This window comes from Sphaerodactylus townsendi, linkage group LG15, assembly GCF_021028975.2.
Source record: "Sphaerodactylus townsendi isolate TG3544 linkage group LG15, MPM_Stown_v2.3, whole genome shotgun sequence".
Lineage (NCBI taxonomy): Eukaryota > Metazoa > Chordata > Lepidosauria > Squamata > Sphaerodactylidae > Sphaerodactylus > Sphaerodactylus townsendi.
Genome location: NC_059439.1, coordinates 36,836,674 through 36,860,717, shown reverse-complemented (window position 1 = coordinate 36,860,717; position 24,044 = coordinate 36,836,674). Strand labels below are relative to the sequence as shown.

Sequence of the window (24,044 nt, the reverse complement as noted above, 5' to 3'; positions counted from 1 at the left end):
TCAGCTCTCCTGGGGGTGGGGTATCCACTATCTTGGGACCACCGCAGAACAATTAAGGGGACCAAAATAAAACTGTGCCCAGAATAATAAACTCTCTGGACACAGAAGAGACTGCAAGTACCCCGCGTGGGTTGAGGGTGCTACATATTACCTGCCAAGTATTAGGGGATAATTTCTAAGACAGAAGTAATTTACAGGCTGATGTCATTGAGAATCCTCCCTTTGGATTTAATAAGGCACTAATTAATTGCTGTTTCCCCCCCCCCCCCCGCTCCCAGTGTTGTAGAAGCAATCTGAATCCTACCCACCGCTTTTTGCCCTGTAATATCTTTTTGTGAGATGAACGCAGATATCCTAATTAAATCAATAAAGGACGCTTGGCACACTCTTGCGCAAATCCCTTTCCCCCCAGAGAGCTGATGGAGTGCCAATCTGCAGATGCACAGCGTCTTCTAGGATTTCTACATGTACCTCCTTGAGATAACCTGTAGGCATGGAAATTGGAAGTGAGGGACACAAATTGGCGCTAAAAGCTAAACTATGTTTCACAATTAGTTAATTTCCATGCCCCCTTTTTAAAAAAACTGTTTAGCTTGGAAAAGAGGCCATTTTTTCCCACGTCATTGGTACTACACACCAATATACCCAGTGGTGGGATCCAAAAATTTTAGTAACAAGTTCCCATGGTGGTGGGATTCAAACAGTGGCATAGCGCCAATGGGGCTGGGCGGGGCCCAACAGGGGCGTGGCCGGGCATTCCGGGGGCGGGGCATTAATAATTTCTCTGTCACTGTAAAAAACTCATACTGTAAAAAAAAAAAAGTTCCTAATTTCCAGCTGGTATCTTTCTGTCCATGATTTAAACTCATTATAGCAAGTCCTATTGTCTCCTGCCAACAGAAACAACTACTTCTCCTCTAATTGACTGCCTGTCAAATACTTAATACTTTCAAATACTTAATTTTGTTTCTAGAAATCAAAAGAAGGAGACTTTCCTTAAACAAGGAACTTGACCATATTTCTAAAACATGTTTTTAAAACAGCCCAACAGGAAGAATTATCCTGTTTTCTACCTTCGCTAACCAGCCACATAGGAAACAACAGGACTTCATGATTTTTGGACCTAATGGAATTTCTAACGGAAAAGCAGATCCGATTAGTAACCCCCTCTCGGCACACACAAATAATTAGTAACCCACTCTCGGGAACTGGTGAGAACCTGCTGGATCCCACCTCTGAATATACCACTGTAGTACATACTAAGCGGTGTATGGAAGACTACGGCTAGTACAGCTGTTTAAAGCGACAGCATAGCAACTCTAATAGCTCAGAGTGGCCAGCTGGCCCATGCTTGGAAGCTAAACGGAGCCAGTCCTTGGATGGAAGGCCCCTCTGCTCACCTCTTGCCTTGGCGTAAATGTAGAATTTGGAGAGCAGGGTTTGATTCCCTACTCCTCTACCTGAAGCCTACTGGGTGACTTTGGCCTAGTCCCAGTTCAACAGGGAATCAAACCCTGTTCTCCTTGCCATGATGTAGAATTGTGGGAGTCAGCTGCGACTCGTCAGCGCACCTTAGCTTTTAACGTGACATCACCAAGCCCTATGCTATGACATCATCAGGTCTCATCCAGTAAATCTCAGGGTTTCAGATAATGGGGATCTAAGGTTGCTACTTTCTCTTGGGAAATTCCCAGAGTTGGGGGGGGGGCAGAGTTGGGGGGAAGGGAGGGAGCTCAGTGGTGATGTAATGTCACTCTAGGACTTCTGTTTCTCCTAGACGCTATTGTATACCATAGAGTCCACTCTCCAAAACTCCCACTTCCTTCCAAGGAACCAGTTCTGTAGTTTGGAGATGAGTTGAAATTCCAGGAGAAAATCAGGACCCCTCCCCTGCTGCCCCCCCCTTGACAACAACACTAACCCTTCTCCAGCTGTGCATAGTCAGTCATTATAAAATGATTGGCTACAATCCTGGGTGATCCCTTTAAATACGGAGATTTAGCTGACGAGCCACAGCTGGAGAGGTAACGATGGAGCTCTGCATTTTTGTTCGAAAGAGAGGTAGGGCACTTATAGGAAACAGGCTTAAAAAATTAGCATTTTAATGCCTGTAGGTCCTCAATATTTTCTCTCATGCATGACTATGAACTTGGGCAATGGGATTACTTTGGGTTCTTGGGAAAACTGGGGGTCTGGGAAGGAGCAGGCTTTGGCTAAAAGCTGGGTTGTTGGAAAAGAAGCAAGCTGTGGGGGTTTGGAAGAAGAGTTTGGATTTATGCCCATCTTTTCTCAACCTTAAGGAGTCTCGAAGTGGTTTGCAAACTCCTTCCCTTCCTCTCTCCATAACAGACCCCTTGTAAGGCAGGTGGGACTGAGGGAGTTCTGAGAGAACTTGGACTAGGCCAGTGGTGGCGAACCTTTGGCACTCCAGATATTATGGACTACAATTCCCATCAGCCCCTTCCAGCATGGCCAATTGGCCATGTTGGAAGGGGCTGATGGGAATTGTAGTCCATAACATCTGGAGTGCCAAAGGTTCGCCACCACGGGACTAGGCCAAGGTCACCCAGCAGGCTTCATGTGGAGGAGTAGGGAATCAAACCCAGTTCTCCAGATTACAGCCCAGTGCTCTTAACCACTAGTTAGGAGAATAGGGTTACCACCCTACTTTCTGCAGCCTTTCCAGGCCTTCACAGAAGTTCAACCCGGGGTGATTTCATGCACTATAGATGCAGAAAAGACTTCTCCGGTGGCATTGGTGGCGAACCTTTTCGAGACCGAGTGCCCAAACTGCAACCCAGAACCCACTAATTTATCGCAAAGTGCCAACAGGGCAATTTAACCTGAATACTGAGGTTTTCGTTTAGAAAAAACGGTTGGCTCCGAGGCGCGCGTTACTTGGGAGTAAGCTTGGTGGTAGTTGGTAGCTTTGCTTTGAAGCAACCGTGCAACGCTTCAAATGGGTGAATCATGTCCCTAGGAGGGTTTAGAAGCAAACCCCATTGCCAGCAACCGAGCTTACTCCCAGGTAAAGGATCGCACTTTAATTTTTCTCATGAAAATCAGTGGGGTTTAACAGCACTTAACAGGGTTACCTACACGTCGTGCCCAGCGGCTCAGCCTAGATGTGTGTGTGTGGGGGGGGATTTTCCGCCCCCCCTCCGACGAACTCTGTGCACGTGTGCCCACAAAGAGGGCTCTGAGTGCCACCTCTGGCACCCGTGCCATAGGTTCGCCACCACTGCTTTAGAAGCAAACCCCATTGCCAGCAACCAAGCTTACTCCCAGGTAAAGGATCGCACTTTAGTTCTTCCCATGAAAATCAGTGGGGTTTAACAGCACTTAATAGGGTTACCTACACATCGTGCCCAGGCCAGCCTAGATGTGTGTGGGGGGGATTCCCCCCCCCCACATGACGAACTCTGTGCACATGTGCCCACAGAGAGGGCTCTGAGTGCCACCTCTGGCACCCGTGCCATAGGTTCGCCACCACTGTCCTATGGAATGCTTATCTCTTAGGTCCGCATTAAATACTTTAGTAGGAGAAAGTTTGGTCAGTCAAATCTTGGACTTTGGAAGGATCACCAAGAGAGCAGTGTGGTTTTGTGGCTCGGAGCAAAGGAGGGGGAGAATGTGGGTTCCTGTGTGGCTTCTGAGGTTTGGACAAAGAAGGCGCAGGAACAGGAACAAGCTACTTGTGGGATTTCCCTGCTTTTGTAGCTATTTTATAGAATGCATCCTTCTCCAGAGAAATTGGAAAATGAAGATATGCCCAGAAGGGAAAACAGTTGCCCTGGGAGCTGTGCCAACCACTATCCGAGGAGATAAATAGGTGCCCCAAATACCGCCTTACAAGAGAGAGCCAGCGTGGTGTAGTGGTTAAGAGCAGGCGCACTCTAATCTGGAGAACAGGGTTTGATTCCCCGCTCTGCCGCCTGAGCTCTGGAGGCTTATCTGGGGAACTAGATTAGCTTGTGCACTCCCACACACACCAGCTGGGTGACCTTGGGCTGGTCACAGTTCTTCGCAGCTCTCTCAGCCCCACCTGCCTCACAGGGTGTTTGTTGTGGAGGGGAGGGCAAGGAGATTGTGAGCCCCTTTGAGTCTCCTGCAGGAGAGAAAGGGGTGACACAAATCCAACTCTTCTTCTTACAAATCCAAACTCTTCTTCTATTTTCCACTGCTATATTATCGTTATGACTATTGTCTGACCGCATACCGTGGAAATAAAACAGGCAGCCAAAAGGAAATGGCATAAAGCAACACTCCAAGGTACGCAAACAAAACTGTCGAGATAGCAAACATAATTAGCTAATTGTAATTATTTAGCTGCTTACCCTTCTCTTAATCCCTGTGAAACTCCTAGAAATCAAAGGATCCCAGTCTTGTTATTTTCCATGTTTATCATTGGTCTACACTGAGATGCAGTTGCCTCTGGGGTGTAGCAACTAAAATAGTTGAGTAGAGAGCAGCAGTGGCGTAGTGGTTAAGAGCAGGTGCATTCTAATCTGGAGGAACTGGGTTTGATTCCCCGTGCTGCTGCTTGGGGTGTGGAGGCTTATCTGGGGAATTCAGATTAGCTTGTGCACTCCAGAACATGCCAGCTGGGTGACCTTGGGCTAGTCACAGTTCTTCGGAGCTCTCTCGGCCCCACCCACCTCACAGGGTGTTTGTTGTGGTGGGGGGTGGGAAAGGAGTTTGTGAGCCGCTTTGAGTCTCCTTGCAGGAGAGAAACGGGCTATAAATCCAACTATTATTATTATTATTATTATTATTATTATTATTATTATTATTATTATTATTATTATTATTATTATTATATTGATACAAAAACAGTTATACACAGCAAACAAGATCAATATGCTGGATTTTGTATTATTTCACACGTCGGACACTTCCCAAGCATCTAGGACTGTGTGATGTATCGACGAATAATGCGTGCAGAGCCGAGTAGGGTGGCCTTTTGCAGCTGACATATGGTGATTTTGTCAGCGCCGATTGTTTTTAAGTGCCGTCCAAGGTCTTTAGGCGCTGCACCCAGTGTGCCGATCACCACTGGGACCACCTTTACTGGTTTGTGCCAGAGTCTTTGTAGTTCAGTCCTTAAATCCTCGTATCGTGTAAGTTTTTCCAGTTGCTTCTCATCAGTTCTGCTGTCACCAGGAATTGCAACATCGACTATCCACACTTTCTTTTTTTCCACAATTCCACAAATATTGTTGTTGTTGTTGTTGTTGTTGTTGTTGTTGTTGTTGTTGTTGTTGTTATTCAGTTGTGCCCTCCACCCCAGTGCCCAGCTGGGACATTGAACTCACGTTCTCTCCTCCTCCTTTCAGACACCATGCCAGTGCCAGATCCAAGAGGGGATGCAGGCCGGTGGGCCAACGCCAGTGCCCGTGCGCGGATGCCCAACCAGCCGGCAACAACACCCAGGAGGAGGAAACGGAGTTGGTTTTATAAATGTTGCCGGTGCTGCTCGGGCCAGGCAGATGATGGCGACTGGGGGCCAGCGCCAGGGGAGGTGCCCGGAGCTCGGGGAACGAATCCCATCATCCGTGGTAAGTGAGCAATGAGGAAGGTATCAGCTGTCTGGCCCAGAAGGCCAAAGCAGAGATAGAGGGGAACGGGAGCAGACAGCTGCGGAGTATGTCAAATGCACCCATTGCTACATCATAGAACCTCGATAGGAATTTTACTCCAGAGGTTATGGATTCATAATTTCATCAAGCTCTCCTACCAGCATGGCCAATTGGCCATGGTGGCAGGGGCTGATGGGAATTGTAGTCCATAACATCTGGAGTGCCAAAGGTTCGCCACCACTGTCATAGAATCATGGAGTTGGAAGAGAGAGACCACCAGGGCCATCCAGTCCAACCCCCTGCCATGCAGAAACACACAATCAAAGCACTCCTGACAGATGGCCGTCCAGCCTCTCTTTAAAAACCTCCAACGAATGAGACTCCACCACACTCCAAGGTAGTGCCTTCCACTGTCGAACAGCCCTGACTGTCAGGAAGTTTGTCCTGATGTTTAGGTGGAATCTCTTTTCCTTCCCCTTGAACCCATGACTCCTGGTCCTAGTCTCTGGAGCCACAGAAAACAAGCTTGCTCCCTCCCCAACATGACATCCCTTCAAATATTTAAACATGGCCGTCATGTCACTTCTTCACCTTCTCTTCTCCAGACTAAACATCCCCAGCTCCCTAAGTCTCTCCTCGTAGGGCATGGATTCCAGACCTTTCCCCATTTTGGACGCCCTCCTCTGGACATAGTTCCTTTCAACCCCACAGCTCTTTCTACATTCCAGTACAGCTTTGCTGAGTTGTGCAGAATTTGAACCTGGAGAGTTTTCTGAAATGTTTTGATGTCGAAACTCCCTTTCATGGGACACTTTAAAACAGGTCCCTGACGTTTGTCGGTGAACACAATCCTGTGAGAGGTTAAATCCAGTGGTGGGATCCAAAATTTTTAGTAACAGGTTCCCATGGTGGTGGGATTCAAACTGTGGTGTAGCGCCAATGGGGCTGGGCGGGGCACGATGGGGGTGTGGCCTGGCATTCTGGGGGAGGGGCATTCCTCGGCGAGGCTGTGGCAAGGACGCAGCCGCTGTGCCGGTCCTTGGGTGGGAAACGAATGCACGCAGGCGCAGGCTGCCACACACACCGGTGCACCTCCTGCTAGACTGCTTCAAGTTCTGCACGCTACTGCTGAGAGGAGGGGCGTAACTAAGGCAAAAATCACGTGGCAAAATCACCCATTAGTAACCCCCTCTCGGCACACACAAATAATTAGTAACCTACTATCGGGAACCTGTGAGAACCTGCTGGATCCCGCCTCTGGTTAAATAACTAAACTCGGTACTTGTGTATATTTTACATCCTTCCCCCCACACCAAACTCCCCTGGAAATCCAGCAACTTCCTCCACTGGGAAGGTTGTAATGCATAAAATAAAACTTGAGTCCTGATTCACTAAGCATCCAGCTGGCTGCCTGGTATAGTCCTCCCCTGTGACCTTTTCTGCCAAGGAAAGGAGCCCCAAGCTTCCCAACCTCAGGGGAGAGATGGCACCAGCCCAAGTGGGTGACTTTCTTTCTTTCTTTGTTCAGAGGGGATGCTGGTAGTCAGCGGCATCAACATGATGAGCGGCCGGGGAGGGAGAAACCGGTGCGACCACCACACAGATGAATATGAATACGACAACCTCATCGTCCGCCGCGGGCAACCCTTCAACATCAAGCTTCAGTTCCAGCAGGAATATGACCCCGAAGACCACCGAGTTTGTCTGGAGTTCCTCATTGGTGAGTACGCATGTGATATTATCCCTTTACTACATAGATGCTGGTGGATTTCCCACAAACACACACATCCCAGGTTTACCACGGGGCCACTACTCACCTGCCACACCCACCATTTTAGACTCCTCCAGAACTGCAAATTGTTTAACCCAAGTTTTCCTTGCGACAGTACAGAATACGGTAGCAATTCTCCTTCAATTCAGAGAAAAAGCTCTGTGACGCACTTCAAGCCACCCTAATGCGGTTCAGTTAATGCTAACGGATTTGTCAGAGGGGAACAATCCGATAGTGTGTGGCTGATCAGGCGCAGGTAGCTGAGGTCAAGGGATTTGAACTTCCAGGTGGGGCATGGAGATCTCTATGGTTGATTCCGCACTTGCCTTAATCACCTAAATTCCAGCTGTGTTCGACCTAAGTGCTCCGCACAACCACTGGGATCGACGTGGTTTTGTACCAGCTTCGCCCCGTGTAACGGTCAAATTTCCAACTCCAGTTGGGAACTACTACTTTTTCAGGGAACCATGCTCGAACTCAGCTCGATTCCAGTAAAGTGCGGAATCTCTGGTGCCAGGAGTCCCCCATTCAGCCAATCACAGCTGAGTGTTTCGGGCATGCATACAGCTGGCCAATCACAAAACGCCACCTTCGTCCCTCCATTCCTGTGGCAGTTTTTTTTATAACTTGTGTGGGGATAGACGGAACATGGCTGTAGAACAGCAGCCAATCGGAACGGAGCACAGGATGATTCCGCCCTCCGAGCTGGGATCAAGCTGGTTGCAGTGGGGAACAACAATGGCTTCGACCTGGGTTAGTACCCTTCTCAGGGAACTGGGTCAAACCTATTTTACTCATGTGCAGAATCGCCCTATGAATTTCAAATGGTCGCCAGACTACAGAGACCAGCTCCTTGAAAATGGCAGATTTGGAAGGTGGACTGTACAGCATTATGCCTTATTGAGGTCCGTCCCCAAATCGACAGGGATTTTCCAACCCGGAGTTGGCAAGCCTACTGTGTACAAATGACCAGAAAAGTTAATGAATTCCTGGTGTTGAGACAAGGATGCTGTTAACATCCATCCAGATGGTTGTCTTCTTTATGTCTTAATGTTTTGGGGCTCGTTAATTCATAAAGCTTCCGTATGTTGGAAACGACCTGACAGCCCTTGACACAGACACAATGAATGGATAGCTCAGCTCATGTTCTCTCCGGAGGTGCAAATCTCTAGGGCGTCGCTCTGGAATTTATTTCCCATGCTGAGGCTTGGCCGGGTGAAGTAACAGAGAGCTTTCGAGCGTTTCGAGTGCCCTTCCCTCAAACCCCACTGGAAAAAACAAACAAACCAACCCCCACGTACTTGAGAGGAAGGGATCAGAGCTTTGATTTCCCCTCCATCCTCATTTTTAGATCTTTAACATCCCTAATGAGGCCGGCCATTTTTTCCTCCTGCTTGCACAGCCGAAACACAGGCAGGCATTCCACGGGTCAGCCTCCCACCTGCATTTCGGTGCAGTGGGAATAGCCGACCTGTTGGATTTCTACCTGTCACACAGCCCTCTCGGGGAAAGGAGCCAGGTGTGGGAAACCGGGCGGTGCCTGTGCCCTCGAATTGCGTGTCCTACTGAGGCACGTCTTAATTTAAATTTCCGGTGGAACTGGTATGTGCCGGGGCCTCTTTCTTATCAGCCTCGCTCTTTTCAAGTGGGAAAGGAATTCGGCGCTCGGCAGCGCTTAGAAGTGGTTGCTAAATTTGCCCAGGATCAAGCTTTGGGTCGGAAGCGGTTCCTTGGGCCGGGAGGTCCAACTGGACCTCTCCTCTAACTAAGCACCCAGTGGGTTGCCCGCCCACCCTTTTGCTGCCTTCGGCCTTGCAGAGTCCGATCCCACCCGCTGATTAGCTGGAGACCCTTCTGTAATTTCTTTGGCTGGCCGCCCGGATGTGGCCAATTTGTGGCAGGAGGCCCAAACCAGCTCCTCCTGGGATAGCCGCCCACCCAGCACCTGCCCTGCAGAACGCTGATGCCGAATTTGGGGAGGCAGGGAACAGAAAACAAAGCGGTCCCTTTCCCCACCCTGGAGAACTTCAGATGATGGGCGTGAATTGGATAAGCACAGATCTCTCTGTGTGGGCATCTGTTCGCACAAACTTAGCCGGGCTGTTGGAGAGAAGGAGGAAGTGGCTGGGCCTCCTCCTTTCCTTCCACTGTGCCTGGCTCTTGAGCAGAGTTCTCCCAGACAGATAGGAGCCCCCACCAGTATAGTTTCCGGGACATTAATTGCCAGGCGCTGTACCTTTAATTGGATGATTGATTACATCAGTCTGAAGTCTGCGCATCAAAGGGAAACCGGGGCCACGGGAAGCTGCACTCTGCCCCACAGCCCTTCAGAAACATCTGGCTGGTCCGATTGAGAAAACAGCTGAATGATCCACCTGTGGCAGGTTGCCAGGCTCCAGGCGAGGCCTGGAGATCTCGGGAGTTACAACCAGGCACCAGAGATAATTTTTCCCTGGAGAAAACGGCTGCGTTGGAGGGTGGCCTTTGTGCCTTTGTACTCTCCCGAGGTCCTTCCCCAGTTCTGCCCCTCATCAACCTCTTCTCCCCCCACCCCAAATCTCCAGGAATTTCTGTGTCTGGAGTTGGCAACCCTACATGCATTTTCTCCAAGTCCTCAGAGGGGTCCTTGTCGCCTTGCATCTGGGAATTTGCCTGCTTTCCATGACCCGGGGTCCCTCTGCCCTCTGCCCTTTAGGAGCAGCAGTGGCGTAGGAGGTTAAGAGCTCGTGTATCTAATCTGGAGGAACCGGGTTTGATTCCCAGCTCTGCCGCCTGAGCTGTGGAGGCTTATCTGGGGAATTCAAATTAGCCTGTGCACTCCCACACACGCCAGCTGGGTGACCTTGGGCTAGTCACAGCTTCTCGGAGCTCTCTCAGCCCCACCCACCTCACAGGGTGTTTGTTGTGAGGGGGGAAGGGCAAGCAGATTGTCAGTCCCTTTGAGTCTCCTACAGGAGAGAAAGGGGGGATATGAATCCAAACTCTTCTTCTTCTCCAAATTAATCCCTTCTAAGATTGAGCAGCTAGCTTTATTATTGCCTGTATATCCTGCTCTCTGCCAGACACGCAATCGCCAAAAGAGATTCTTCAGTAATTGTAGGAGGGGAATGTCTCACAGGACTGAATGGGAGAATTCGGGGCCCTTCTGTGACTTTGGGTACCAGCCCTGGGTTTGAATCTGCAGGGCCATAACCACAGATCGACATGAAGGATCCAATGGCTGGAGATAGAGTGTCGTTTATTTACTTGAAATATTTATATATTGCTTTTCTGTCGTGCGCAACGCATGTACGGTCCTTGTTTAAAAGTATCCAGGAGGACTCTGTGGCATAGTTCCTTGCTGATCTCTTTCCCCACCCTCGCTAGATGAGGGCACATATACATACACAGCGATAAGAACATAAGAACAAGCCAGCTGGATCAGACCAGAGTCCATCTAGTCCAGCTCTCTGCTACTCGCAGTGGCCCACCAGGTGCCTTTGGGAGCTCACATGCAGGAGGTGAAAGCAAGGGCCTTAAGAACATAAGAAGGAGCCTGCTGGATCAGACCAGAGTCCATCTAGTCCAGCACTCTGCTACTCGCAGGGGCCCACCAGGTGCCTTTGGGAGCTCACCTGCAGGATGTGAAAGCAATGGCCTTAAGAACATAAGAAAGAGCCTGCTGGATCAGACCAGAGTCCATCTTAGGGTCCAGCACTCCATGCTACTGCTGCTTGAGTGGCTCCACCAGGAATTGCCTTTGGGAGCTCACCTGGGCAGGATGGCGAAGCAAAGGCCTTTAAGAACATAAGAAGGAGCCCAGCTTGGATCAGACCAGAGTCCCATCTTAGTCCTATAACACTCTGCTATTTTCAGCAGTGGCCATACTGGGTAACGCCTTTGGGAGCCTCACCTGCAGGATGTGAAAGCAAATTTGGCACTTAAGAACATAAGAACAAGCCGAATACTGCCAGATCAGACTCAGGAGTCCATCTTAGTCCCAGGGCTCTTCTTTCAAGCTACTACTTGAGAGTGGCTCCACCAGGCTTACCTTTTGGGAGCTCACCTGCAGGATGTGAAAGCAAAGGCCTTAAGAACATAAGAAAGAGCCAGCTGGATCTGAGGGACCAGAGTCCATCCTTAGTCCAGAAGACTTCTGCTACTGCAGTAGCCCACCAGGGCACCTTTTTTGGGAGCTCACATGCAGTGATGGGGAAAGCAGCCTGGCCTTGGTGAACTATGTGGGTTAAGAAAGAACCCAGCTGGATCAGCACTCAGAGTCCATCTAGTCCAGCACTTCCTAAGCTACTGCGAAAGTGGCCCTCCCACCAGGTACCTTTGGGAGAGCCTCACATGCAGGATGGGAAAAGCAATGGCCTTAAGAACATAAGAACAAAGCCAGCTGGGATCAGACCAGGAGTCCCATCTGGTCCCACAAGCACTGCTGCTACTCGCAGTGGCCCACCAGGTACCTTTGGGAGCTCACATGCAGGATGGGAAAGCAATGGCCTTAAGAACATAAGAAGGAGCCAGCTGGATCAGACCAGAGTCCCATCTGATCCCAGCACTCTCTGCTACTGCGTGGCCCACCAGGGTACTCCCTTTGGGAGCTTCCACCTGCTATGGATGTGGTGAAAAGCAATGGCCTTAAGACATCATACAAGAACGGCCAGCTGGATCCAGACCATACAGAGTCCCATCTAGTCCCATATAGCACTCTGCTACTTTCTTGGTGGCCCACCATAGTGGTACACCTTTGGGAGCTCACATTTTTAAGCAGGATGGGAGAAAAAAGCAATGGCCTTAAGAACATAAGAAAGGGGAAGCCAGCTTGGATCCAGACTTCAGAGTCCATCTAGTCCAGCACTCTTGCTACTCGCAGTGAGCCCACCAGCAGGTACCTTTGGGAGCTCACCTTGCAGGATGTGAAAGCAAAGGCCTTGGAACATGTAAGAACAAGCCAGCTGGACTTCAGACTCAGGAGTCCATCTGAATCCCAGCCTCTGCCATCTAAGAGTGGCCCACCAGGTGCCTTTGGGAGCTCACCTGCAGGATGTGAAAGCAATGGCCTTAAGAACATAAGAAAGAGCCTGCTGGGACTTCCAGACCAGAGTCCAATCACCGTCCAGCACTTCTGCGCTGCAGCAGTGGCCCACCAGGTGCCTTTGGGAGCCACCTCTGCGGGATGTGGAAAGCTGTGGCCTTAAGAATAGAAAGAGCCTCAGCTGCTGTAGATCAGGACCAGAGTCCATCTAGAATCCAGCATCTCCCAAGGCTACTCACGTGAGTGGCCCACCAGGTACCTTTGGGAGCTCACCTGCAGGAAAGCAATGGCCTTCTGCTGCTGCTGCTGCTGCTGCTCCTGAGCACCTGGTCTGCTCAGGCCTTTGCAACCTCAGATCAAGGAGGATCAAGATTGGTAGCCATAGAGCGACTTCTCCTCCATAAATCTGTCCAAGCCCCTTTTAAAGCTATCCAGGTTGCTATCAATATGCTTCCTCCTTTCTTTCTGGCTGTGGCAGGCAGGCATTCTGTAGGTGCAGCCTTTCCCCCTCTGTTCCTGCTGGGGGAGAACTGTGCTGCATCTCTGTCTGTTTCCTAACTCCTGAAGACACTGGATCCGCCAGAGACAAGGTGATACAACCCTCAAAGTGTGGGGGCCAGGGGAAAGTAGCAGGAGAGGATGCTGATGACGGCAGCGTCAGAATCTCACACCAGCTGGAACATGTGGTGTCGGGAGGGAGCAGAGAGTGGAGGATATGGGGCCACACCCCATGGGAGAACAGGTTTGCTACCTTCCCTTGCTGCCTGAGCCTGTTGCTCAAGGCAACCGGGACAGGAACGAATCCCAAGCCCCAATTTCCTTGCCCTCGTATCTCTCCGAGTCAGCAAAGTTCCCTGCCAGCAGGTGGGTGGGTTGTTCCCGTCCTCCGACAGTTCTCCCTGACTTCGGGGTTCTTTTCCAAAAATGCTGACGCCTTGCGATTGTCAAATGGAACACTTGTACAGTGATATAGGACGTGTCATCACGGTGGCTGCTTGCTTTAGCATCATAACAGAGCTGCCAAACCTTGAGTCTGTCTAAGAACCTGGTTTGGATGGCTCCGGATAGTCCAAAATTCTTGGATCTCAAAAGCTAAACGGGGTCAGCTTAGTTAGTACTTGGATGGGAGGCCACCAAAGAAGTCCAGGGCTGCTATTTAACCTCTAGAGTAGTGGTTAAGAGCAGGTGCACTATAATCTGGAGAACCGGGTTTGATTCCCCACTCTGCCGCCTGAGCTGTGGAGGCTTATCTGGTGAACTTGGTTAGCCTGTGCACTCCCACACACGCCAGCTGGGTGACCTTGGGCTAGTCACAGTTCTTCGGAGCTCTCTCAGCTCCACCCACCTCACAGGACGTTTGTTGTGGGGGGGGGGGTGGAAGGGAAAGGAGATTGTAAGCCCCTTTAAGTCTCCTTACAGGAGAAAAAGGGGGGGGGGATATATATAAATCCAAACTCTTCTTCTGCTGTATTGTTGAAGGCTTTCACGGCCGGAATCACTTGGGTGCTGTGTGGTTTCCGGGCTGTCTGGCCGTGTTCTAGCAGCATTCTCTCCTGACGTTTTGCCTGCATCTGTGGCTGGCATCTTCAGAGGATCATCTTCTGCTTCTTCTCTGAACGTCTCTTGCCCGGAAAACCCTATGGTGTTTTCATAAATTGGCTATGACTTGATGGCACTTTCTACAACCATTGTCCCAGAATTCGGTATTTTAGCTCTTGAATCTGACTACCTCCCCTCAAAAAAAAATGATATACGAAAACTTCTTTATTTATAGGTCAACATTTATAGCACCCACCCTTGCCTCGGTTACTGGACTCCAGGCTGCAACAAACAACAATAAATTACAATTTAAAAGAACATAAACATCAGTCAAAATATTAACACTGAAACATTATCATCAAGGCCCCCCACCCAAGACACAGATAAAAACTGAGGACACAAAAACAGAACCTTGGAAAAGGCAACCTTATTGATTATCTGATAACCTTGTGATATGTATAGGTCAGAATTAGACGGAGAGGTTTTGTGAGTGGGGTGGGAAGGCGGGGGGAGGCAGGAACCCAAGTCTCCCCCCAATAACTGGGGCCATTTGCCCTGACCCCCACCACAATTTCCATTTGATTAAACTATTCACATAAAAACGCAAAAAAATGTGGGGCGGGGGGGAGTATATTGGAATATAAGCTGCCCAGGAACTCTGGCTGTTGGTGGCTCAATGGGACTAGTCCCTATATTACCCAGAGTTGCACATGAAACAGACACTAATGTCTGAACTAAAAGGTTGATGCGCAGGCAGTAAGGTTGCCAACTCACCTTGGAACATTCCTGGAGATTTGTGATTCATACGTAGGGGGAGGTCTTTGACTTCTCCTACCGTGTTTCCCCGAAAATAAGACAGAGTCTTATATTAATTTTTGCTCCCAAAGATGTGCTATGTCTTATTTTCAGGGGATGTCTTATTTTTCTGTGTTCTGTTCGACAGGCATGCTTCCATACAAAAACTTTGCTACGTCTTACTTTTGGGGGATGCTTTGTATTTAGCACTTCAGCAAAACCTCTACTATGTCTTATTTTCAGGGGATGTCTTATTTTCGGGGAAACAGGGTAGATTCTATGGTATACCCGTATCACAGAGCCTGATCTCATACGATTGCTATGTGCGATGTACTTCTGTTTGAACTACCTTGGTAGAATGATGTTCTGTCAAATCACGAGCCCGCCAGAGATGCGAGCCGTATTCCCACAGGCAGGGCTTGGCACCCTGCCTGCCCGTTCCTCCTGACCTCCACAGTGATGGGGGTGAACCTCCGTGATGGCTTCGCTTCAAAGCCTGCCTTCCTTGAAGAAGCAGTATCAACAAACACGAGGCTGGTTGGGCAAGAGAGTCCGCCAGGCCCTCAGCCTCTCCCAGCTGTTTGTGCCAGTCTCTGAGAGGCGTGGATTTGGGAGTGGGCCTGTGTCAGACAGCGGGGAAGCAGCCTGTGTTTTGACGTCCTACATTTCTGCTGCATATAATGCATATATACATATAATGCTGAAGCACCTGGGAGGGTCAGTGGCTCAGTAGAGATCCTTCCGCTTAGCACTCAGGAGATGCCAGGTTCGATACCAGGCAGCGCCTCCAATTCAAAGGACCAGGGAGGAGATGTGAACGACCTGTCTGCCTGCGACCTTGGACAGCCGCTGCACTCAGTCTGAGTAGACAATACTGGTGGACCAATGCTCTGATTTCATCATAAGGCAGTTTCATATGAAAATATGGGGAAGAGGCTATGGCTCAGTGGCATAGCATCTTCCTAGGACAGTGATGGCGAACCTATGGCACGGGTGCCAGAGGTGGCACTCAGAGAAAGCCCTCTCCTGTGGAAGCACTATTGCCAACAAAGTTCCACATCATGGGGGAGATCGGCTTCCACCCCACATCTAGGCTGGCCTGGGCTGCTGGGCCTTCGATTCTACATAGTTATTAGCGTGCTAAACTACTAAGTGACCTACTTTTGGGAAGCAGTGCCGGAGTAGGTAACCCCTGTTAAGCCGCTGTTAAACCCCACTGGATTTTCATCGCAGAGAAGAACTGAAGCTGCCCAGTCCTTTGCGCTGGGAGTAAGCTTGATTGCTGTTGGCAATAGGGGCTTAAGCTTCTGAGTGATAACTCTCCTAGGGTCTGATTTTACCCGTTCGTCAAGAGTTGCATGGTTGTTTCAAAACAAAGCCAACTTAACTACCACTACTCGCTTATTCACACAAAGTGCAATGCACTTCAGATTTCACAATCCATTTTTTTCTAAAAACCTCAGCATCTAGGGTTAAGCAAGGTTAAATTCTGCCGTGGTTTGGCCCTTTATGAAAAGTAAATAAGTGTGTTTTGGGTTGCAGTTTGGGCACTCGGTCTCGAAAAGGTTCGCCATCACTGTCCTAGGACATAGAAGGTTCCAGGTTTGAATCCTGGCATCTCCAGTTAATAAGAGATATAAGAGACCTCCTACCAGTCTGGGTGGGCAATTCTAACTTTTATGGAGCAAGGGTCTGATTCAATATCGAGCATTTTCTGGGGAAATCTCTGTACATGGGCTGTGTACCTGTCGCAGTTAAAAGTTACTCAAGTGAGGAGGAGGAGGAGGAGGAGGTTGGATTTATACCCCACCTTTCTCTCCTGTGAGGAGCCTCAAGGTGACTTACAAACTCCTTTCCCTTCCTCTCCCCGCAACAGACACCTTGTGAGGCAGGTGGGGCTGAGAAAGTCCTGGGAGAACTGGAACTAGCCCACAGTCACCCAGCAGGAACATAGGAGTGCGGAAACACATCTGGTTCACCAGATAAGCCTCCGCCACTCAGGTGGAGGAGTGGGGAAACAAACCCGATTCTCCAGGTTAGAATCCACCTGCTCTTAAGCACTACGCCACACTGGTGTACCTGATCATCCCTGGAAGTTGGTTGCTTTGGTAGGTTTGGTCCTCCTCGTGTTGTGCCAGGACATTCATTACTTAATTGGATTTTATCCCTTGTTTTCAAAAGCAAGGGTATGACTCCTCCCCCCCCCCCCCAAGGAGTAAGAAAGGGAAAGGTCACAAGGAGAGCGTTATGTGGCCGTTCCACTGAGGGTCGGCACGATCTCTAAGCAACACCTCTGAGTAGTAGGGCTCATCCGTGGCTGCCGGCGCCAACTATGTGCCGGATCTTTGACAGGCGGAGCAAATTGCCAGAAAGTGGCAGGACGGAGACAGCCTTAGAGGCGGAGAGACAGGAAGGAATGTGTGTGAATGGAAAGGGGCCATTTGGGGGGGGCGCACATTCCTCCCCGCCAAATCTGGCTGGCCCAATTTGCACCTGATGCAATCAATTGCGGATTACTCAAATGGTTAATTGCAGCTTTGCGTGTGTGTCTGGCGATGAGCCCAGAAAGTTGGGAAAGGCTCATACCAGGAAGCATCTTTTGGATCTGAGGTTTTGTTCCTGTCAGGATTGGCCCCGGCCTGGCAGACTGTGGCAGTCGAACCATCCGCTTCTCTCGTTGGCTAGATCAGGGGTCTGCAAACTGTGCCTCTCCAGGTGTTCATGGACTACAATACCCATCAGCCCCTGCCAGCATGGATTGTAGTAGAAGAAGAAGAAGAAGAGTTTGGATTTATATCCCCCCTTTCTCTCCTGTAGGAGACTCAAAGGGGCTGACAATCTCCTTGCCCTTCCCCCCTCACAACAAACACCCTGTGAGGTGGGTGGGGCTGAGAGAACTCCGAGAAGCTGTGACTAGCCCAAGGTCACCCAGCTGGTGTGTGTGGGAGTGTACAGGCTAATCTGAATTCCCCAGATAAGCCTCCACAACTCAAGCGGCAGCTGGGAATCAAACCCGGTTCCTCCAGATCAGAGTGCACCTGCTGTTAGTCACTGCTCTTAGCCACTACGCCACTGCTGCTCCCTCCATGAACATTGTAGTCCATGAACATCTGGAGAGTCACCGTTTGCAGATCCCTGGACTAGATCAACAGAAGGCAGGAGCAGCTAGTGGTATTTCCCTTGTGTTTCCGGGTCCACAAGGGTTAGAAATACACTTCTTTTTTAAAAAAAACAGGAAGGCTTGAAATCAGAGTCCGCTAATAGTCCAGATGGTCTGATAAGAATCCAGGTGAAATCCAGATCACTGGGGCATGTAGGGGCCAATGGGAAGATGGAGCATCGTGAAGTGGATTTCCCAGGTGCCAAACCAAGCCGACAGGTTGAAATTCCTGGCGCTGGCATCTGTGGGGTGGATGCCTGGTAGGATCTGAGGGGTAAATGCCAAGCCCGAAAGAAGGGCGAGGCACATTCCACAGGCCAGGTGAGTGGAACCTGACTGAACTCTGAGACGTAGGATGAGGAGTTTAGGAGGACAAAAGTCAAGCGCCGCAAAAGATGATCTGGCCAGCTGTGTGGGATGTTTTTGGTTAAAAGTGGCCAACCTATGGTGCTCCAGATGTTCTGGACTACAATTCCCACATGCTGGCAGGGGCTGATGGGAATTGTAGTCCATTAACATCTGGAGAGGCACAGTTTGCAGACCTCTGATCTAGTCAACGAGAGAAGCGGATGGTTCGACTGCCGTGCTGGCAGGGGCTGATGGGAATTGTAGTCCATGAACATCTGGAGCACCATAGGTTGGCCATCCCTGTTTTAGGTGATTAATTGAGGTGTTGTTAGTTAGAAGAAATTGGACCTGGGGAATGGAGGAACCAGCTTAGTACTGCTTCTGGTCTTACGCTCTCCCGCCCCCACTAATTTCTCGCATCTCTCTGACAGGCCCCACGCCACAGACCTCCAAGGGAACGCACATCCTGGTCCCAATGGGCACCCGACTGTCGGACAAGAGTTGGGGAGCGGAGCTGGTCGAAACCGATGGGAACTCCATGACTCTGAAAGTCACCACTTCGCCCACCGCTGTGATCGGCAAGTACCAGTTCAGCGTGAAGACGCGGAGCAAGGCGGGCGAATACCCGGCTCCCTTCGACCCCCGCTATGAGATTTATGTCCTCTTCAACCCCTGGTGTTCTGGTAAGTGTTGCTATGGGGATCCAAACATGGCCAAGAAACCTATTTATGCATGCCAACCCTCTTGCATGTCTATTGGGAGCAATAACCCTTCTTTCGATCGATTGTTCTTGCAAAATCTCTCCGCTGCATCAAGGCTCAAAGCAGGACCGCTTTTGGAATCGTGGTTCCCAACCTCCAGGTTTGGCCTGGAGATCCCCCAGAATTACAGCTGATCTACAGAAATCAGTTTCTCTAGAGCCGTGGTGGCGAACCTTTGGCACTCCAGATGTTATGGACTACAATTCCCATCAGCCCAATTGGCCATGCTGGCAGGGGCTGATGGGAATTGTAGTCCATAACATCTGGAGTGCCCCCCCCCACCCCCCCCCCCCCCGGCCCCCCTCCGCCCCCACCTCCCCCCCCTCCCCCGCCCCGCCCCCCCCACCCCCCCCCCCCGCCCACCCCCCCCCCCCCCCACCCCCCCCCCCCCCCACTCCCCCCCCCCCCCACCCCCCCCCCCCCCCACCCCCCCCCCCCCCCACCCCCCCCCCCCCCCACCCCCCCCCCCCCCCACCCCCCCCCCCCCCCACCCCCCCCCCCCCCCACCCCCCCCCCCCCCCACCCCCCCCCCCCCCCACCCCCCCCCCCCCCCACCCCCCCCCCCCCCCACCCCCCCCCCCCCCCACCCCCCCCCCCCCCCACCCCCCCCCCCCCCCACCCCCCCCCCCCCCCACCCCCCCCCCCCCCCACCCCCCCCCCCCCCCACCCCCCCCCCCCCCCACCCCCCCCCCCCCCCACCCCCCCCCCCCCCCACCCCCCCCCCCCCCCACCCCCCCCCCCCCCCACCCCCCCCCCCCCCCACCCCCCCCCCCCCCCACCCCCCCCCCCCCCCACCCCCCCCCCCCCCCACCCCCCCCCCCCCCCACCCCCCCCCCCCCCCACCCCCCCCCCCCCCCACCCCCCCCCCCCCCCACCCCCCCCCCCCCCCACCCCCCCCCCCCCCCACCCCCCCCCCCCCCCACCCCCCCCCCCCCCCACCCCCCCCCCCCCCCACCCCCCCCCCCCCCCACCCCCCCCCCCCCCCACCCCCCCCCCCCCCCACCCCCCCCCCCCCCCACCCCCCCCCCCCCCCACCCCCCCCCCCCCCCACCCCCCCCCCCCCCCACCCCCCCCCCCCCCCACCCCCCCCCCCCCCCACCCCCCCCCCCCCCCACCCCCCCCCCCCCCCACCCCCCCCCCCCCCCACCCCCCCCCCCCCCCACCCCCCCCCCCCCCCACCCCCCCCCCCCCCCACCCCCCCCCCCCCCCACCCCCCCCCCCCCCCACCCCCCCCCCCCCCCACCCCCCCCCCCCCCCACCCCCCCCCCCCCCCACCCCCCCCCCCCCCCACCCCCCCCCCCCCCCACCCCCCCCCCCCCCCACCCCCCCCCCCCCCCACCCCCCCCCCCCCCCACCCCCCCCCCCCCCCACCCCCCCCCCCCCCCACCCCCCCCCCCCCCCACCCCCCCCCCCCCCCACCCCCCCCCCCCCCCACCCCCCCCCCCCCCCACCCCCCCCCCCCCCCACCCCCCCCCCCCCCCACCCCCCCCCCCCCCCACCCCCCCCCCCCCCCACCCCCCCCCCCCCCCACCCCCCCCCCCCCCCACCCCCCCCCCCCCCCACCCCCCCCCCCCCCCACCCCCCCCCCCCCCCACCCCCCCCCCCCCCCACCCCCCCCCCCCCCCACCCCCCCCCCCCCCCACCCCCCCCCCCCCCCACCCCCCCCCCCCCCCACCCCCCCCCCCCCCCACCCCCCCCCCCCCCCACCCCCCCCCCCCCCCACCCCCCCCCCCCCCCACCCCCCCCCCCCCCCACCCCCCCCCCCCCCCACCCCCCCCCCCCCCCACCCCCCCCCCCCCCCACCCCCCCCCCCCCCCACCCCCCCCCCCCCCCACCCCCCCCCCCCCCCACCCCCCCCCCCCCCCACCCCCCCCCCCCCCCACCCCCCCCCCCCCCCACCCCCCCCCCCCCCCACCCCCCCCCCCCCCCACCCCCCCCCCCCCCCACCCCCCCCCCCCCCCACCCCCCCCCCCCCCCACCCCCCCCCCCCCCCACCCCCCCCCCCCCCCACCCCCCCCCCCCCCCACCCCCCCCCCCCCCCACCCCCCCCCCCCCCCACCCCCCCCCCCCCCCACCCCCCCCCCCCCCCACCCCCCCCCCCCCCCACCCCCCCCCCCCCCCACCCCCCCCCCCCCCCACCCCCCCCCCCCCCCACCCCCCCCCCCCCCCACCCCCCCCCCCCCCCACCCCCCCCCCCCCCCACCCCCCCCCCCCCCCACCCCCCCCCCCCCCCACCCCCCCCCCCCCCCACCCCCCCCCCCCCCCACCCCCCCCCCCCCCCACCCCCCCCCCCCCCCACCCCCCCCCCCCCCCACCCCCCCCCCCCCCCACCCCCCCCCCCCCCCACCCCCCCCCCCCCCCACCCCCCCCCCCCCCCACCCCCCCCCCCCCCCACCCCCCCCCCCCCCCACCCCCCCCCCCCCCCACCCCCCCCCCCCCCCACCCCCCCCCCCCCCCACCCCCCCCCCCCCCCACCCCCCCCCCCCCCCACCCCCCCCCCCCCCCACCCCCCCCCCCCCCCACCCCCCCCCCCCCCCACCCCCCCCCCCCCCCACCCCCCCCCCCCCCCACCCCCCCCCCCCCCCACCCCCCCCCCCCCCCACCCCCCCCCCCCCCCACCCCCCCCCCCCCCCACCCCCCCCCCCCCCCACCCCCCCCCCCCCCCACCCCCCCCCCCCCCCACCCCCCCCCCCCCCCACCCCCCCCCCCCCCCACCCCCCCCCCCCCCCACCCCCCCCCCCCCCCACCCCCCCCCCCCCCCACCCCCCCCCCCCCCCACCCCCCCCCCCCCCCACCCCCCCCCCCCCCCACCCCCCCCCCCCCCCACCCCCCCCCCCCCCCACCCCCCCCCCCCCCCACCCCCCCCCCCCCCCACCCCCCCCCCCCCCCACCCCCCCCCCCCCCCACCCCCCCCCCCCCCCACCCCCCCCCCCCCCCACCCCCCCCCCCCCCCACCCCCCCCCCCCCCCACCCCCCCCCCCCCCCACCCCCCCCCCCCCCCACCCCCCCCCCCCCCCACCCCCCCCCCCCCCCACCCCCCCCCCCCCCCACCCCCCCCCCCCCCCACCCCCCCCCCCCCCCACCCCCCCCCCCCCCCACCCCCCCCCCCCCCCACCCCCCCCCCCCCCCACCCCCCCCCCCCCCCACCCCCCCCCCCCCCCACCCCCCCCCCCCCCCACCCCCCCCCCCCCCCACCCCCCCCCCCCCCCACCCCCCCCCCCCCCCACCCCCCCCCCCCCCCACCCCCCCCCCCCCCCACCCCCCCCCCCCCCCACCCCCCCCCCCCCCCACCCCCCCCCCCCCCCACCCCCCCCCCCCCCCACCCCCCCCCCCCCCCACCCCCCCCCCCCCCCACCCCCCCCCCCCCCCACCCCCCCCCCCCCCCACCCCCCCCCCCCCCCACCCCCCCCCCCCCCCACCCCCCCCCCCCCCCACCCCCCCCCCCCCCCACCCCCCCCCCCCCCCACCCCCCCCCCCCCCCACCCCCCCCCCCCCCCACCCCCCCCCCCCCCCACCCCCCCCCCCCCCCACCCCCCCCCCCCCCCACCCCCCCCCCCCCCCACCCCCCCCCCCCCCCACCCCCCCCCCCCCCCACCCCCCCCCCCCCCCACCCCCCCCCCCCCCCACCCCCCCCCCCCCCCACCCCCCCCCCCCCCCACCCCCCCCCCCCCCCACCCCCCCCCCCCCCCACCCCCCCCCCCCCCCACCCCCCCCCCCCCCCACCCCCCCCCCCCCCCACCCCCCCCCCCCCCCACCCCCCCCCCCCCCCACCCCCCCCCCCCCCCACCCCCCCCCCCCCCCACCCCCCCCCCCCCCCACCCCCCCCCCCCCCCACCCCCCCCCCCCCCCACCCCCCCCCCCCCCCACCCCCCCCCCCCCCCACCCCCCCCCCCCCCCACCCCCCCCCCCCCCCACCCCCCCCCCCCCCCACCCCCCCCCCCCCCCACCCCCCCCCCCCCCCACCCCCCCCCCCCCCCACCCCCCCCCCCCCCCACCCCCCCCCCCCCCCACCCCCCCCCCCCCCCACCCCCCCCCCCCCCCACCCCCCCCCCCCCCCACCCCCCCCCCCCCCCACCCCCCCCCCCCCCCACCCCCCCCCCCCCCCACCCCCCCCCCCCCCCACCCCCCCCCCCCCCCACCCCCCCCCCCCCCCACCCCCCCCCCCCCCCACCCCCCCCCCCCCCCACCCCCCCCCCCCCCCACCCCCCCCCCCCCCCACCCCCCCCCCCCCCCACCCCCCCCCCCCCCCACCCCCCCCCCCCCCCACCCCCCCCCCCCCCCACCCCCCCCCCCCCCCACCCCCCCCCCCCCCCACCCCCCCCCCCCCCCACCCCCCCCCCCCCCCACCCCCCCCCCCCCCCACCCCCCCCCCCCCCCACCCCCCCCCCCCCCCACCCCCCCCCCCCCCCACCCCCCCCCCCCCCCACCCCCCCCCCCCCCCACCCCCCCCCCCCCCCACCCCCCCCCCCCCCCACCCCCCCCCCCCCCCACCCCCCCCCCCCCCCACCCCCCCCCCCCCCCACCCCCCCCCCCCCCCACCCCCCCCCCCCCCCACCCCCCCCCCCCCCCACCCCCCCCCCCCCCCACCCCCCCCCCCCCCCACCCCCCCCCCCCCCCACCCCCCCCCCCCCCCACCCCCCCCCCCCCCCACCCCCCCCCCCCCCCACCCCCCCCCCCCCCCACCCCCCCCCCCCCCCACCCCCCCCCCCCCCCACCCCCCCCCCCCCCCACCCCCCCCCCCCCCCACCCCCCCCCCCCCCCACCCCCCCCCCCCCCCACCCCCCCCCCCCCCCACCCCCCCCCCCCCCCACCCCCCCCCCCCCCCACCCCCCCCCCCCCCCACCCCCCCCCCCCCCCACCCCCCCCCCCCCCCACCCCCCCCCCCCCCCACCCCCCCCCCCCCCCACCCCCCCCCCCCCCCACCCCCCCCCCCCCCCACCCCCCCCCCCCCCCACCCCCCCCCCCCCCCACCCCCCCCCCCCCCCACCCCCCCCCCCCCCCACCCCCCCCCCCCCCCACCCCCCCCCCCCCCCACCCCCCCCCCCCCCCACCCCCCCCCCCCCCCACC

At 58.7% G+C, this 24,044-nt stretch overlaps 1 protein-coding gene across 1 annotated transcript in view; it reads left to right on the top strand.

Annotated features, from left to right (window-relative positions):
- Positions 1–24,044, top strand: part of TGM1 (transglutaminase 1) — a 68,572-nt gene that overhangs the window by 9,077 nt on the left and 35,451 nt on the right. Inside the window, exons 3-5 of the mRNA XM_048516835.1 lie at positions 5,337–5,558; positions 7,108–7,299; positions 18,647–18,898. Coding sequence (XP_048372792.1) covers positions 5,337–5,558; positions 7,108–7,299; positions 18,647–18,898 — 666 coding nt within the window. The remainder of the gene's footprint in view (positions 1–5,336; positions 5,559–7,107; positions 7,300–18,646; positions 18,899–24,044) is intronic.